This window comes from Mytilus galloprovincialis, chromosome 5, assembly GCF_965363235.1.
Source record: "Mytilus galloprovincialis chromosome 5, xbMytGall1.hap1.1, whole genome shotgun sequence".
Lineage (NCBI taxonomy): Eukaryota > Metazoa > Mollusca > Bivalvia > Mytilida > Mytilidae > Mytilus > Mytilus galloprovincialis.
In genome coordinates, this window is record NC_134842.1 from 20,344,989 (window position 1) to 20,362,703 (window position 17,715).

Sequence of the window (17,715 nt, forward strand, 5' to 3'; positions counted from 1 at the left end):
GAGCATGTTCAATTTCGCAATGCCTCTGTCATTTAAAACTATATAGTAGTATGGAAATGCTATGTAATGTAATTTTACGGAAACAAACCATCTACATAATTTTATATCTGGTAAAGAGTTGTCTCATCTGCAATCATAGCACTTCTACTAACTTTTATACATGTGAGTTATTGATTAATTTGTTGTCCTTACTAGCTCACAGTATATTATAATTCATACGTTACTTACCTCCTTATTAACGTGCAGTTGCAAACATGTTCTTATTTCTCTTATAACTTAAGCCACTGTATCTTTTAAACTGTCAAGTATTAATTGTCTCTGATATGATGATGTCATTGTATATATATATATATATATATATATATATATATATATATATATATATATATATATATATATATATATATATATATAGGCAGACTAACTCGGTTTCCAAGTATAATGTTAGATTAATGAAAAGATAATTGAAAAAACCCACTGACATTGATGAACAATAATTATAGAAATCACACAGAGATTAGATGAAAGTACCTATTTCCTTCAAAAATTTTCTTTGTAATTTTCATTCATTATGAAACTATAAATTCACAAATGAGAAAAATATTCAGATAACAATTTTGGTTTCTAGAGATGATTTTTTAAACGCATATGTTTATGATTCAATCAGTGTTTATATGAAACAGATTGAAAATATATTATTGATATTATATAAATACATCATCACATACAGTTTTGAGAGTTGATGCATGTTTTGTCATCAATTTAAAAGATATTGTATGACATGGTAATCAATGAGTGATGGATTTCTATTACAAACATTTAAAGGTCCAGGTGAATAAACTACACAGAGAACAATAGCTATTGTTTTTCTCCAATTAGACAATGAAACTGACAACATTTCAAATACATTGACCAAGAGGAGATGTTTCATTTAGTTTCGCAATAAATCTAGGTAGAACAGAATGTTGGGTTAGAAGGTTAGCCGCTAGGTTAAGATTTTATCAATTAATTCAGATTTGACCAGGATTAAAGTAAAGGAGAGGTGAAGTAAACATAGGGGTAATCAATAACAAATAATAAAGTGTATAATATGTTGTAACGATAACCTTAAGCTTATTAAAAATATAATTGAAAGACCTGGTCATTTTGGCACCAAACAAATGTTGAAGCCTCGTTAATCTAAATATTTTTATTATATTTTACAGGTCATGAAGCAGGTTGAAGAGGATGGATTTAACTTATCAGATTTCAAAATTCATCAGATGACAACAAAGATTTTATCTCAAATTATAAATGAAGCAGCAGCAGAAGCATTAGATGCAGTAGATCAGTGTATACGATCACACAGTCGAGAAAAAGTCCTGTAGTGATAACGTTTGTAATTGTCATCATTGTGTAATAATGTGGCTTAAAATAGGTACTTTAACTAAAGAGTAATCAATTGTACTTTTTCAATTTTTTTTAAGCAAATGTAAGTTAATAAAAGATAAAATAATACTATTCAAGTAATTGCTTGCCAGACTCATAGTAGTGCATAACCATGTTACTTAAAATTGTATTATTTGGCTGGAATTTGTAATATACATGTAAGACTAACAAATCACTAAATTTTACTTTTTATCAACCGATTGCATTTTTTATTAACCGATTAAGGCAGTGAGGTCGTTGATACAAATCACTATTAAAAACTGAATGAGTCTATCAATGCCCATGCTACGTCAATCTTTAAAGACCCAAATGATGCAAAACACTTACCTACCTCCATGACAAATATGTTGTTGTCCCTACAGATAAAGTCCCAAACAACATCGTTTTTGTGTGTAAAACTAATTACATGAACTGCTTGATAAACGAATTAGGTATTGACAATTCACTTGGAAACTCAACATATACCCTCACGACACTTACCAAAGAGGAAATCCTGGATAATCATAGGTCTGTTATATGTTCCTTTGGAATTTCAACCAAAGATGAAGAACTGGATCTTCCATCACTGTATTGGATACCTAAACTACATAAGTGTCTTTACAAACAACGGTATATTGCTGGGTCCTCCAAGTGCTCCACGAAACCTCTTTCTAAATTATTAACAACTATTTTATCATCAATCAAAGACGGGCTTCAAAGTTATTGTGAAACTGCCTATTCTAGAGGTGACGTGAATCAGATGTGGATACTTAAAAATTCCAAAGATCATTTAGAGCACATACAATCTAACTCTCTTTCATCTTTTAACAGTATTAAAACATTTGACTTTTCTACTCTTTACACAAGTATTCCACATTTCAAACTAAAAGACAAACTAAAAGAGTTGGTACATGTATTGCTTTGCTTCATAAAAAAGAATGGCAAATGTAGATACAAGTATCTTGTCTTAGGGAGGGATAAATCCTACTTTGTAAAGGATCACTCTGATTCAAACAAAAATTTCTCTGAAATTTACATTATCAAGATGCTTGATTTCTTGATTAACAATATATTTGTTACATTCGGAGGACGTGTTTTTCAACAGACTGTCGGCATTTCAATGGGAACAAATTGTACCATCTACTTACCGACTTGTTTATTATTATAAGGCTGACTTCATGCAGGAACTTCTTAGGAAGAAAGATAAGAAGTTAGAGATATCCCTTAACTCTACTTTCCGCTATATAGATGATGTTCTTTCACTAAAGAATTCAAAATTTGGTGACTATGTGGTACTCATCTATCCCATCCAACTAGAGATAAAGGATACTACAGATACAGTTAAGTCGGCCTCATACCTTGACTTACATCTAGAAATTGGCAATGAGGGTCGGTTGAAAACAACACTTTACGACAAAAGAGATGATTTCAGCTTTCCTATTGTGAAGTTTCCATTTCTAAGTAGCAACATTCCAGCAGCACCTGCATACGGGGTATATATCTCCCAATTGATACGATATTCCCGTGCTTGCATTTCCTATCATGATTTTCTTGAAAGAGGTTTGCTACTCACAAGGAAGCTATTGACCGTTATGGAATAACCGTTTCACATATGATATCGGATATGTTCCTTATTTCGTAACTACAATACCCTTCCCTTTTATGAATGTGACCTACCGAATTAGACTATTTACCGGATTTGTTATTACATAAGCAACACGACGGGTGCCACATGTAGAGCAGGATCAGCTTACCCTTCCGGAGCACCGGAGATCACCCCTAGTTTTTGGTGGGGTTCGTGTTGTTTTTTCTGTAGTTTCTATATTGTATCATGTGTACTATGGTATTTATGTTTGTCTTTTTCATTTTTAGCCATGGCGTGGTCAGTTTATTTTCGATTTATGAGTTTGACTGTCCCTTTGGTATCTTTCGTCATTCTTTTGTTTTAAAGCATATACTTTGTCTTTCAATGAAATATTTTAATTGTTTCATTTACGTGTAATAGAATTAAAACATCTTTATTATATTATTGTGAAAAAAACAATAAGGTATTAAACATTGGATCATCTTAACTCTCATGTATTAATTGTCTCTAATAAGATGAAATCATTGGATATATATAGATATAGGATCGCGGAAGACAAACTCAGTTTCCCAGTATATTATTAGGTTTTTGTTAAGATAATTAAAATAAGCTCTCACATTGCTAAACAATTATAAAATAAACCCACTGAGATTAAATGTTAGTACCTCTTTCCTTCAACATATTTGTATTGTGTAATATTCATTCATTATGAACTTCTATCTCACAAAGCACTAAACGAAGGAAACACTTGATATGTTTGTACATTTAAAGGATATATATATATATACATCAAACTTTTTAATATATGTCGCAAAAAGGTTTATCTGTATATTCTGGAGAAAGTATTGATATCAATTGTTATACCTAATTTATTACCCTGTTGTTTTTTGGTCTGTGTGTTCGTTTGACCGTCCGTTTGTTCGTCAGACTGTCTGTCTGGCATAAACAATTCCCACTTGAGAACGACTTAACTAAATTTCATGAATTTTTACATAGTTGTTTCTTATGATGGTCAAACGATCTGTCTATGTTTTGATGACAATCAGATTAAAACTTTTTGAGTTACGGGACTTAACTAGAGGAAGTGTGTGTTTTTTCACTGGTCGCGCCGTATCTCAAAAACCATTTATGACTAATGCTTAAAACTTTACACACTTCTTAGTGATTTAAATCTTATGATCTGTATACTTTTGTGTGTTGATTCAAAATGTTATTTTTGAGTAATTGAGGTTTTTTTTGTAAAAAAAGGGGGGAGGTCCTCTGTCGCGCCACATCTCAAAAACAATTTATTGATTATTGCTTAAAACTTTTTACACTTCTTAGTTATATTATTCCAAAGATATGAATACTTGATGGTGATGATTAAACATCTTATTTTAGAGTTATTAAATTTTTAGTAAACAAAAGAGTGGTTTTAACGTGTCGCGACGTATCTTAAAAACGATTTATGATTATTGCTTTAAACTTCACTCACTTTTTAGTTTTATTAATCTAAAGATCTGTATAATATTTGGTGATGATCCATTTTTTAGGGGGGGATATTGCGTTTTTTGTTTTAAAAAAAATAGGGTGGGGTGGTCGCGACGCATCTCAGAAACTATTTATAATTATTGCATAAATCTTCACACACAAGACGTCGGGCGTGTCATGCGCTCATGGCGCATCTGTGTATTTTAATCTTATTATGATATAACAAAAAGTACAATCACAAAAAATACTGAACAATGAGGAAAAGTCAAAACGGAAAATCCCTAATCAAATGGCAAAATCACAGGAACCCATAAACGAATGGACAACAACTGTCATTTTATTACAAGGTATTCGAGATTAAAAACAAGAAACAAAATGTAGTACAAATGTTATATTTATCCATCTAATTGGACTAGCGTTTTTAACCTGAAATCAAAACGTTTATCTTTATTAATTTGCAGTTCAAAACAATTAGTTGCCAGTGTTAGTTTTTCGCTTGCCTTATTTTTATGAGTAACATGACAAATACATTTTGTACATTGAACATGTTGAATAATTGTGAGGTGGGTAGACAACAAATAATTTCGCTATTAGTTTTTATAACTCTTTTGGCAACATTAAAGGTTTATGTCTGACAACATTTTCAACTTTGTTCCTATTGAAAATTGTTTTTCAAATAATTTGTTTATTTTTAATAGAAATATGAATAAGAAAAATGCTGAACAAATTATAACAAATGAGCTGTTTATGATAAATTAGTGTTTATATTAAACAGATTGGAAAATGTATAACTGATATTGAATAATATATCATCATATACAATTTTGAGAGTTTTTGCATGTATTTTCAACCACTTAAAAACAATCTCTCAGGGGAATAAATCAGTGAGTCATTGGTTTCAATACGAAATATTTAAAGGTTGTAACGGTATGTTCGACCTTGTTAAAAACATTTGCAAGACCTGGACATTTTGGCCCTAGAATAAAATGTTAAAGACTCGTTAATCTTAATAAACTATTATTTATTACAGGTAATGAAGCAGGTTGCAGAGGATGGATTTAATTTATCAGATTTCAAAACTCATCAGATGACAACAAAGATTTTATCTCAAGTTATAATCAAAGCAGCAACAGAAGTATTAGATGCTGTAGATCAGTGTATACGATCACACAGTCGGGAAAAAGTCCTGTATTGATAATGTTTGTAATTATCATCATTGTGTAACTCTATAAGATTTGAAATGGTGCTTAAATTGAAGAAGATATGATTCGCACTACAATAATCAAACTTGTCCAAATTTTCCTGAGCAATTAAAACATTAAGACAAGTAAATGCCTGCCTGCCAGCTGACTTGAAGCAGTGCATAACCAGGTTATTCAAAATTATAAAATAAGTCAGATTCATAACTAACAGATCGCTCACTTTTATTTTTGATAAATCGTTTGCAGAGCACACACACATATTTTAATATATTCCTTTAAATGATAGAATTTAACATGTTTATCAGCTGACACACTTACATTAGGGGACAGCTGAAGGACGCCTCCGGGTGCGGGAATTTCTTGTTGCATTGAAGACCTGTTGGTGACCTTCTGCTGTTGTTTGTTCAATGGTCGGGTTGTTGTCTCTTTGACACATTCCCCATTTCCATTCTCAATTTTATTTACATGTGACGTATATCTTTATGGACAGCCTTGCAAGTTTACACATGAATATTGAAAAGACACCAATATTCTTTCTAATGACATTAATCACAGAATATGCTTAGATAATTAATATGTCAATGCGCTCAAACACAGATTTCTATGTATTGTGTAATCTTGAGATAGTAATCGCTGCCATATTGCTTAAATGATAAGTTGCAACTGCAAATAGAAAAATTGATAAAATGTATAGATAGTTTGCAATGTGCCTGTAAGATAGTTAATGTTCATTAAAATGCAGGCAATGCATATAGTTTGAAGACAGTCAAGTTACATAAAACACTTAAGACTATCGAACTCTTTGTTTCAACCCTCAACACCTGATACTTTTTCTTTCTTATTTCTTTGAAATGCGAGTCTTAAAAATTGTATGTTTTACTTTTATAATGGTCAATATTTGGGAAAAGTAGCTATGTTAAAATTTTGCACTTTGATTGGATAAGAAGTGAATAAGTGACCCAAACTTTGATTTAATAGTTTCCGAGGAACACTTAATTTCAAATACATATATCTTTCTTTATAAACATCATCTTTATGCTAAAACGACCTAGTTCCACATCAAAATAAGAAAGAAAAAAAATAACAATCACTTATGAAACTAAATCAATTACAGAATATGCTTACATAAACAATTTTTTAATGCAGATTTATATATCTTATGAAATCACAGATTCTAAGGCTGCCATAGTGCTAAAATGATAAGTTGTAACTGCAAATAGAAATTTTTATAACTGTATCATGTAAACATTTTGTTTTATGTTACATTGTTTGGTATTCAATTCTTGAAACTTGTAAATTTTACTTTTATATTGATACAATTTTGTAAAATGTATCTTTGTTTAATTTCTGCAATCTGATTTGAAAAGACGTTATCATGTGACTTAAAATAAGTTTCTGGTGAACATCAAATTTCAAATATATATATATGTCTTTCTTTATAGACATCAACTTCGTGTGTAACGGTTCATTTCTTCCTCTGTGATATTTTATCATGGGGATAATTTATCACAGTTCCTTTTTTCCAAACATGTTATTTCACATGATTTTTTTCCAGAGGAGTGAAACTCTATCTGTTAAATATGGATGGTATTTATGTTCCGTTCCATATTTCACAGAATCTTGTGAAATAGAGTCCCAGTGTCTACTATGTAAGGTACTCGCAATCAATATATACCTGACTATAAATATAAATGTGTCACCAAGGTAGAGCACATTTGCATAATTTATCAATCAAAGAGAGGTAATAGTTAGCCATTTATATTTTACAGATGGTATATTCTGGAATCCATATCATAGTGAAATTTTTCCTTTGTTCTTAATTTTTTTATATTAATTTAAATTATATAATGACTTAAAACAGGATTTAAGGGAATACTATAAGTAGCAGGGGCAGATAATAATGTTTTTAAAACTTTTCGTTTTGTTTTCGCGACGTTGGTAACCAGAAGGTTGTAAAATCGCGATGTTTCTAATAAGAACGTTAACATTTCGCGGAATATGCACTGACGTCATCACTCCGGTTGCGCGAATTTAAAAAAAGTACCTGCTTAAAAAGCGGTCTTGACGTTTCTAAAAGACGTAGAAATCCGCCGAAGAGCAGGGAGATCACAAGAAATACTAGAGATGAACAAAGGTTAATCAAATACAACTTTGCAGGACGAAATTGAAGAAATAGTAATAGACACAGAAGAGAGTACTGACAATGTAACATGGAAAGACGGAAGAAGAATTGTGGAGCTATTTAGTCTGAAAAAAGGACTGAATAACTGTCTAAACTGCACGGCCCAGCTGAAACTGCTCAATGTAGAGAAAGACAAATTGCAAGGATGTGGGTCGGCTATCGTTCTATTCGTTGCTTAAACTTTAACATGCTGAATGATATTTTAACAAATAAGACACATTACGGAACAAAAGGACCTGCTATTGTTGACATCAACACAAATCTGCAATAGCTAATTATCAGTTTTGCGCTGCTTAACGTCAAGCGGCAAATATATTGCACATTTATGACATCAACTTGTTATTTTAATTAAACTAGAAGAAATGAGAAAACGTATGAACTCGTGATTAAATAGAATTTATTAACAAAATCTATGGCGCATATGGTTGTTGAATCGCGATTCTGGTGTTGGAAGATTTGAAATCCATACACAAAAGTCATTACTACCGTAGTGATTAGCATGTCTTCACTGAGAAACGTATAAATGGCAGTCCAAGAGAAACAGACAAAGCAACTACCCTCAACAAATTTGTGCAATATTTTTCATGACGAGAATAGTCATTTTCATTCATTGATAATGAAGTCTATCATACTTTTTTGAATTGAAAAAAATCAGAAACAAAAAATGTTGTGTCTTTTTTATTTTTCTAGCATTTGGCAGACTCCAAATTGTATGGAGAATTGTCATTGTACGGCCAAATTGAACAGACTATCAATAAGATAAAAAAAAAACGGCTGCATGTGCGAGACTTTCATGGGTAGATCAGGTTGTATAACACCCCTATTCGTTAATAAAATAATAAATAAGGAGAGTGTCTTATACTGTTCTGGACTTGAAATCGGTTCATAAAAAAAAAGTTTAATTGATATTTTAAAAATATATAATATCTTTTGTATGCAGAAAAACTGTCATCTAAAGTCAGTTACCAAGATTTGAGAAATAATATATTAGTGTCATTTTTGATTTGATTTTACACAAATTGGTACCATGAGATGCAGAAATGTCACAGGTTAGTTTGTTTAATTGATTGAAATTTTTGTGTGTGTACTATATCAAACTGGATGTAATAGAACAAAACAAGAAAACGACCGTTCACAAGAAATTTAACCGTTTGAGTTGTTTCGCATTTGTCATTTAGTTACCTTTCATAGCTGACTCTGTGGTATTGGTTTTACTCATTGTTGAAGGCCGTCCGATGTCCTATAGTCGTTAACTTCTATGTCATTTGGTCTCTGGTTGAGATTTGCCTCTTTGGTAATCATGCCACGTCTTCTTCTTTGTATAAGCATATCCCTATTGTACTTCAACATATTGAGAGATAAAATTAAGTATCGGCAAATGTTCAATAACTGCAGACAGACAGACCAGAAAGTATGCAAACGTTAAAACTCGTCGCTGTCAAGCTGATAAGCAAATATGAAGTCATTCAGTAATGTTGTTTCTGAGAAAAGTAACAAACATATTATTATACGATCGGACAGAGGAACAAACGAAGCGTTTGCAATATTGCTCTGCTTCTAGACAAACAAGTAAGCCAATAATCATACATATAAGTCGTATAAAATGTAATGCAACTTGTCTATTCATAAAGACATCATTCAATATTATTTTCTAATACCGGCTGCTGAACTTCTTATGAAATGATAAGCTATAACTTCATTTTCGGTCGATTGAGGCAATATGGACATGAAATTGCACGAAACAGCTCTAACTATAAAAAAGAAGTACTCCCTGTAATTTAAAGGAGTAGGTCCGGTAAGGGCCGATTTTGGCCTCAAATTTCAGGTTCATCTAAGGAAAGTTTTTGTACACTTTCTAAACACTTAAGTGTCTATTTCAATTGAATCGATTAGTTTATGTGAAAGATTTTAACTGATTTGGTCATTAAAAACGCCCTGATTCAAGCTTAAATATGAAAAATTTATCAAATATGCCAAAAAAACGTCACTTTTTAGATGGTTTTTGTCAAAAATTAATGTGGTCGCATCCGTGTTCATCCTCAACCTTTATATATGTTTTGTATTATCATCAAATAGAACTTACATTTCAATATTATGAATGAACACGAATGCGGCCACTTTCATTTCAGACGGAAACCGTCTAAAAATTGACCAAAATGCTAAAATTTTGAAGATTCCAGTAATTTAGCATGACTTAATGATCCTAGAACGCGATATTTGTGCATTGTATCGTCAAAAACTTTTTACTTTCCAAAATATAGCTTAAAGATTACATTTTCACAATTTTCTAAAACTGCTATATTTTGGGGCCAAAAAGGGGTCTTAGTGAACCTACTCCTTTCAAAGCTGACAATTCGGTATACCGGGTTTGTCATTGTTGACGGTTATATGGTTGTCAATTAATGGTACCACCAACTTAATTTATAGTTGGTTCATATTTTGCCATGGCAGGGCCTTTCACATAATATTGTCTACCCTCTTTCAGTACATGAAGCAATTTCGAACTAATGCAACGAGATGCACCTTGATACTTCTATCAGATTTTTCGTATTTGCCGTACATCTAACAAAGTAATCTGCTAGAATCCTTTTTTTTTTTATCTTATTTTTTATTATGAAAAAGGTCCTGTCCAAATTTCGTTTCGTAAATGTTAAGCACACATGTTGTGCCATTTTAGGAGTAACCATCTTATGAATTTTATGATATAAAGTATGAACGCTTAGTGGAAAAAACCTGCATATTCTTGACAGCGTAGTCGTGTACGGCGGGAAGTATTACACGACGTTGTTGTGATTAAAACTTAATATAACGTAATTAAGCGCCATACTGTCTTCCGAATAGTCACAGAAATATGATCATTTTCTTTATTTCGAATATAGCAATCGAAAGCGGGAAAATAATAATCTGGTTTAACCTTAAACTTGTTTCAGCATGTTGATGCCATGGATCAAGGGAACATATTACAAAAAAAACCGCTTAAGGGGGTACAGAACACCTAAGAAAGATAACTCTTGTGCTTTGGTCTAATTCATTGCAGCGTTTTAAAATAACATGTAATATGCAAGAGTTTTAAAGATCCAGATCAGAATGTTTACTTGTTGCTAAGAGCAGACGATCAGGCTATTGTTGTACTATTCCAATCTATATATAGTTTAAAATTTTTGCTTAAATGAACCAGGAAAGAGATGTAACAGGCAAATTTGGTAAAGCTAGTGTTAAAAAGAATAAGAGGTCAAATTTTTTTAAATGGTCAAATGAATTAAAGCAGAAGGACCCTGAGGTAGTTGGAGTATTCAATGACCACTCCAACTACTTTCATAACCACACAGATATAGCAGCAGAGGCTGAATTCACTGACCCACTTTATGGGAAACAACAGTCTTGGGGTTTGGGGAGGAGGATAGTTGAATTAGATCTCCTCGCAGTGGGAATGTATTGCTGTATCTGCAAGTCCCCTCTCCACCTGTCAAATACAGTAGGAGAAAAGCTGTTTGGTTTAAGTGGAATTATCATGATTCGATGTGATCTTTGTGCAACAGTCACTGATGTCCAGACAGGAAAAAGAGGACCAACAGGCAGTTATGACATCAACACAAAAGCAGCATTAGGTAGGTTTACATTTAGAAAAAATACAATTTTTAGCATAAAAAACCTAATCAAGTTTAGCTAGAATCTTCCATAAATGTAGCTAGTAATAGAGAGTCCCTTTGTACTTCATACAGATTTAATATACATAGTATCTGATTTAATGCCCTTTATGGGCCCTGTAATTTGGGAAATAAAAATATTCTATTCTATTGTAGACTCATGTATTGTACTTGTAAGTTGTATAATCCCCTCCCTGCTTAAACATGTTAAAGCTTGCAATTAAATGCAAATTAAAACCATGCAAAATTTTATAAGCCCTCCCCCACCCCACCCCCCTAAGGCTCCAGTAAGAGGAGGCATGTGTTCCAGTTATGCTACAGTGATCCCTTTAAAGAATGCATCATTTTTATTATATAATAGGAGGGACCAGGCCCCCTATATTTTTTTATTACATTTTTAAATCATGGTTAACTTAGAAAATATGTCTTTGATTTGGTAAATGAAATGTATTTCTTTTCAAACATTAACCATGAATACAAATGATTTATACCAATACCACAATGCCATCATTAAAGCAGAAACTAAATGTACAATAATGTATACACCATGCACATGCAGACAACCCTATTCTTTTCTTAAATTGTCCTTATGACAAATCCAGTGCAAAAAGTATATTAATCACCAAATGTCTATTTATAATATATTCAAAAACCTTCAAAAATGTCTCATACCTTAACCTAAAACTATGTTTAGAGAAAATTACATGCATTTTTAATATATCTTTTTTCTTACTATCTTTATGTGTTTCAGGAATGATACATGCAGGAATAGGGCCTACCCATCTACAAAATTTTCTAGCTGAATGTAATTTGCCATCTATCAGTGAAAACACTCTGAGAAAGAAGGAGAAGGAGTTAAGTAAGCAGATTGGGGAAGTTGCAAACACATCATGCAGAACTGCACAGGAAGAAGAAAAAGCACAGAGTACCAATAATAATGTAAGTTTAATAAATATAAATTTATGCCTTGAAATGAAGAAAAACAATTTTTATTTTAATGAAACATGGTGTGTAACATCATTTTTGGGGTTTAATGTATTTTCTGCCAATCCAAACCATTGTTTTACAGCATAACAGAAGATCAAACTTTTAACAACTGTTTTCAGTCAGGTTTCATACATGTTAGCTTACTATATAATATATATATATTGACTGCAAAACTATAGACCAAAGGGTATAAAATATGGACACTTTATGAAAATTAGTCAGAATTCCTTTATGATACATTGTATGCACTTATATACCTGATTTGATGTTCCTGTTCTAATATATAATATAGTTTATATAGACTATAAAATTGATTTTAATTACTCTTTTTTATTAAGATATTTTATTTCTACAAATATCCAATATATACCATATACATGTATATTGATTCATATATACATGTATATTTTATTTTTTTTAAACTTTTATAAATCGTTGTTTGGATGGAGAGTTACAAGTCTCATTGGCACTCATACCACATCTTCCCATAACTATATAAATGAAACATTTTACATTAAAAAAACTTTCTACCAATTAATTTTTAAAAAATTAGGAAGAATAAAATATTTATATGTGCACAAAAAAACTACATCAAACTACATCAACTATTATTATAATATGCAGTTGCAATTACATAAGATCATCTCTAGATTTCCTAAGTCTATGTGTGTTAGGAAATGGTGTTCTATTGAATGTTTTATACAAGAATAAAAAGAATAAAATGGTCATTAAATTTACCCTGACTTACAGTCTGTCTATAGATACACTTTCTTTCAAATTATATTTACATGCAGGCAGATATAATATATATATATATATATAATACTAGAAATAAAATTATATTTTGATAGGTTGAAGCTAGTTTTGATGGTGGTTGGCAGAAGAGAGGCTCTGGGTGGAATTACAATAGTAATACTGGTAAGAATGATGTTTTCAGTAAAACCAGTTGAAACCAAACTTAAAAAATCAAAGCAATCAAGCAATAATTTACTCTTAAACCTCCAGTTTATTGAAACAAAACAAAGTAATTAAATATGGTGTTTTTTTTGTTACTGTATATGTTATGTCTGATTTATTAATGCAATGAGTTTGAGAAAATATATAGGAAGATGTGGTATGATTGCCAATTAGACAACTCTCCATAACAGACCAAAATAAAATAGAAATTAACATCTATTGGTCACCCTACAGCCTTCAACAATGAGTAAAGCTTATACCGCATAGTCAGTTCTAAAATGCCCTGAAATGACAATGTAAAAAAAATCAAACTAATAAAATAATGGCCTTATTCATTTAAAAAAATGAATGAAAAACAAATATGTAACACATAAGCAATGATAACCACTGAATTACAGGCTTGGGCAGACATGATACATACATAATGTGGTGGGTTAAACGTGTTATCAGGATCCTGACCCTACCCTAACCTGGAACAGTGGTATTACAGTACAACATAAGAATGGACTATAATAATCAGTTCTGGAATTTTTTTGTGCACATATAAACTATCTAACTGCACATGTGAGCAAACTTATTTGCATACAATTCTTACGTGCATCTCATGTGCTTCACATGTGAAACTCATGTGCTTTTGTTAGCAATTTCTGTACGGGATAATAATTACATTTAAACTTTCTACAGGACACTCAACCTTCATTGGAAAAGAATCTGGGAAAGTACTGTCTTTTGAATTACGTAGTAAAGCATGTAAGACCTGTGAGTACCACCAATCCAGGAAAGAAACTGTTCCAGACCATGACTGCCATTTGAATTGGCATGGATCAAGTAAAGCTATGGAGGCGGACATGGCTGTTACAATGGCTCACAGGTTGAAAGATGATGGATGTGAAATCAAAGGTTAATAATATCTTTACAATAAAGCATCATTACAGTTCTGTTATATGATGAAGCCAAAAGGTGTTACACTAAAGTGTTGCCTTTGTGATTTTGACAATGCCATTCAGGTTCACATCTTTGATAAGCTAACTTAAGCATGTTCCAGTAGGTCATTTCTAGGTCAATCAAAAACTACATCAACAATTATTATAATATGCAGTTGCAATTACATAAGATCATCTCTAGATTTCCTAAGTCTATGTGTGTTAGGAAATGGTGTTCTATTGAATGTTTTATACAAATTCAACATTAAGTTAGGTCAGAATGAACCATGAACCATGAAGAAGATGTGGTATGATTGCAAATGACCCACAAAAAGACCAAAATGACACATACATTAACAACTATAGGTCACGGTACGGCCTTCAACAATGAGTAAAGCCCATATGGTATGTTTGTCATGTTTAATGAAAAATTTCAATTGCCAATTTTTTTCTGGTCCTAAATTTTAGTCCTTTATGTATATTCTCAAGTTCTGTTTCAGTTGTGCATGCAGATAATGATGCATCAACAACAGCAAGACTACAAGTTGAGTTTGACAACATTTCAAAAAAGGACGACCAGAACCATGTCAAAAAGGGAATATCTACAAGCTTGCATAATATTTCTAAAAGGTATATACTTCTGTTAATCAATAATTTTGGAAAAAAAACAACAAAGAACAAACCTTTAAAAATACAGACATGTGGTTTAAAAAAAAGTTTTGTATGTACAAATTTAGATTTTTATGTGACCGCAAAAACATTTTTTGGCGAGATAAGCGTATTTGATATTAAGGTGGTACCTGATACTACAGGGAGACAACTCTGTAAAATCAGCTGAACGTTTTAATTACGTTGTGTTGGAAAGGATATATCAAGCTTCTCATTGATCAAAATTAGTGTTTGTCAAACTGCTATATAACCAGTGTATTTTTTATGATAAAATGGTTGGTTCAAATTTTTAAAAAATTTATATTTTTGTCAAAGGGCCGTAAATACTTTGTCAAAATTTTATGAAAATTAAAAGAGCCAAATTAATTTTAGTGAAAGTGTTGGGTACCACCTTAAGTTGTTGTAGTCGTCTGAACATATTTGGTTTTTGCACAATAATTTTAGTATTTATAAGTGAATAGAAATCTATCAGATATTGCAAACAAGATTAATGACAACAAAAGGATGGTTGGAATTGATTTTGGAAGTTTTGATTCTAGGGATACTTTTATATATGCTGAATCTGAACATGTCAATAGATTTTAAATTATGGTCCCTGTTTTTAAGATGCACCAAATTGGGGTCCAAAATTAAACAGAAATTGAATAAATGGGGTTCTTTAATATGCTGAATCTAACCATGGATTTAGATTATTGATATTTTGTTGTCTAACTGGTCCACATTGAAGTCCAAAAGGTCCAAAATTGATTTTTTGTTATTCAATAAAAAATTTAATTCTTGGGCTTCTTTGATAAAAATTTATATATTCCAACATCCAGACTTTGACATTTTGAGCTTTAAAAATGCCCCTTTTTATTATACTTACATTATTTTCATTGATATGCATAATTTTTAAAGAGTTATTGCAACTTGCAGTTTAATGTTCTATGCATGCACATTTATTTAATAATTTATATTGCAGTTACAGGGAGTTACAGAAAGATGAAACCAGGCAGTACATTTTGAGATGTTTTATGTATGCAATAAAAGGAGGAGAGACAGAAGATGACATCAAATGTAATCTGGAAAGAATTGTGCCACATGTATTTGGTAGTCATGAAAAATGTGAAGATGTTGACTGGTGTACATATAACACAAATCCTGAAAATTTCAAGTAAGCACAATAACTCATTTTATTGCATAGCAATATAATATTTCCCACATTAAGTAACCAAAAGTTAGCGTGCAATAAATTCTAATATTGCACTAGTGCAATAAATCTTCAAAATTCATGACGTCATTAACGACAAAATCTTAGTTTAAACAAATTTTTACATTAAAATATTATATTGCTGTACAATAAAAGGGTTATTGCATGAATATTGTCGAATATTGTCCCTCGTAGAACATATATTGCACTCGCAAGCTCGTACAATATAAAATTCTACTCAGGACAATATTTCCCAATATTCATGCAATAACCCTATATTATTGTATAGCAATATAATATTTCCCACAGAAAGTAACAAAAAGTTAGCGTGCAATAAATCTTAAAAATTCATAACGTCATCAACGACAAAATATTAGTTTAAACCAATTTTTATTTTCAAATATTATATTGCTATACAATAAAAGAGTTATTGCATGAATATTGTGAAATATTGTCCCTCGTAGAACAAATATTGCACTCGCAAGCTCGTGCAATATAAAATTCTACTCGGGACAATATTCCCCAATATTCATGCAATAACCCTACATTATTGCATAGCTATATAATATTTCCCACAGAAAGTAACCAAAAGTATAGCATGCAATAATATCAGATTATTACATGGCTTTTTTCATATCACATGTATTATCAGCCCAAGGTTCAATATCAGCACAAGAGCCGCATATGCTTTGTCTGTCTGTCCATTCGTTTGTCTGTGCATCTGTTAGGCCCACTTCAGGTTAAAGTTTTTGGTCAAGGCAGTTTTTGATGAAGCTGAAGTGCAATCAACTTGAAACTTAGTACACTTGTTGCTTATGATATGATCTTTCTAAATTAAATTAGCATTTGACCCCAATTTATGTGGTATTTTGCAAGAAATTGACAGTGTACTGGTGTAATAGATGGATCATGTTAGTTTTTCGTATCTTTCAGGTTAATGAAGCAGCCAGCCTTTCTCCTGGTGAATTGACTATGTCAATTGCATCAGCTCGAGACAAAAAAAAGGAAAAAAGAAAGATAAAAAAACAGTCAAAAGAATTCAAGATCACCAGAATTCAGAAAAAAAGGAAGCGAAATATTAATTCCAGAAAAGATTTGGTAAAAGAGGGTAAAACTTATGAAAACCAGTTGGAATTGTCAATTCAAGAAGACCCTGACCAAGGAGTTGACATTCCACCGCCTTTGAAAATAGATAGAACTGAAAGTTATGTTTTCTTTGACCTTGAAACCACCGGATTAGGTAGAAAAAGTGACATCACTCAAATAGCAGCACTTACAAATGGGAAAAAGTTTCAGAGATATGTTATTCCACGAGTTGAAATTAATATTGAAGCCAGTAAGGTAACTGGAATAACATATAGTCATTCAACAAACACAATGTATGTAAGAGGTCAAAAAGTGGAACCTGTAACAATACAGAAAGCACTGCTAGATTTTATTTCCTTCATCAAAGAATTTAACAATCCAATTCTAATTGGACATAATATTTGCAATTTT

At 31.5% G+C, this 17,715-nt stretch overlaps 1 protein-coding gene across 1 annotated transcript; it reads left to right on the forward strand.

Moving 5' to 3' along the window:
• The first annotated feature begins 10,925 nt into the window (after positions 1-10,925).
• On the forward strand, positions 10,926-16,205 carry LOC143075364 (uncharacterized). The gene is made up of 6 exons (XM_076250756.1): positions 10,926-11,454; positions 12,245-12,432; positions 13,332-13,398; positions 14,122-14,337; positions 14,861-14,990; positions 15,991-16,205. The coding sequence occupies exons 1-6, from the start codon at positions 11,016-11,018 to the stop codon at positions 16,184-16,186; spliced, it is 1,236 nt and encodes a 411-aa protein (XP_076106871.1). The 5' UTR covers positions 10,926-11,015; the 3' UTR covers positions 16,187-16,205.
• The last annotated feature ends 1,510 nt before the right edge of the window (positions 16,206-17,715 follow it).

Excerpts from the sequence above, each read along its gene's own strand:
- LOC143075364 (XM_076250756.1), top strand. The coding sequence starts at position 11,016 with ATGAACCAGGAAAGAGATGTAACAGGCAAATTTGGTAAAGCTAGTGTT. Across the intron at positions 11,455-12,244 it reads CAACACAAAAGCAGCATTAG|GAATGATACATGCAGGAATA; the intron begins GTAGGTTTACAT and ends TATGTGTTTCAG. Across the intron at positions 14,338-14,860 it reads TGATGGATGTGAAATCAAAG|TTGTGCATGCAGATAATGAT; the intron begins GTTAATAATATC and ends GTTCTGTTTCAG.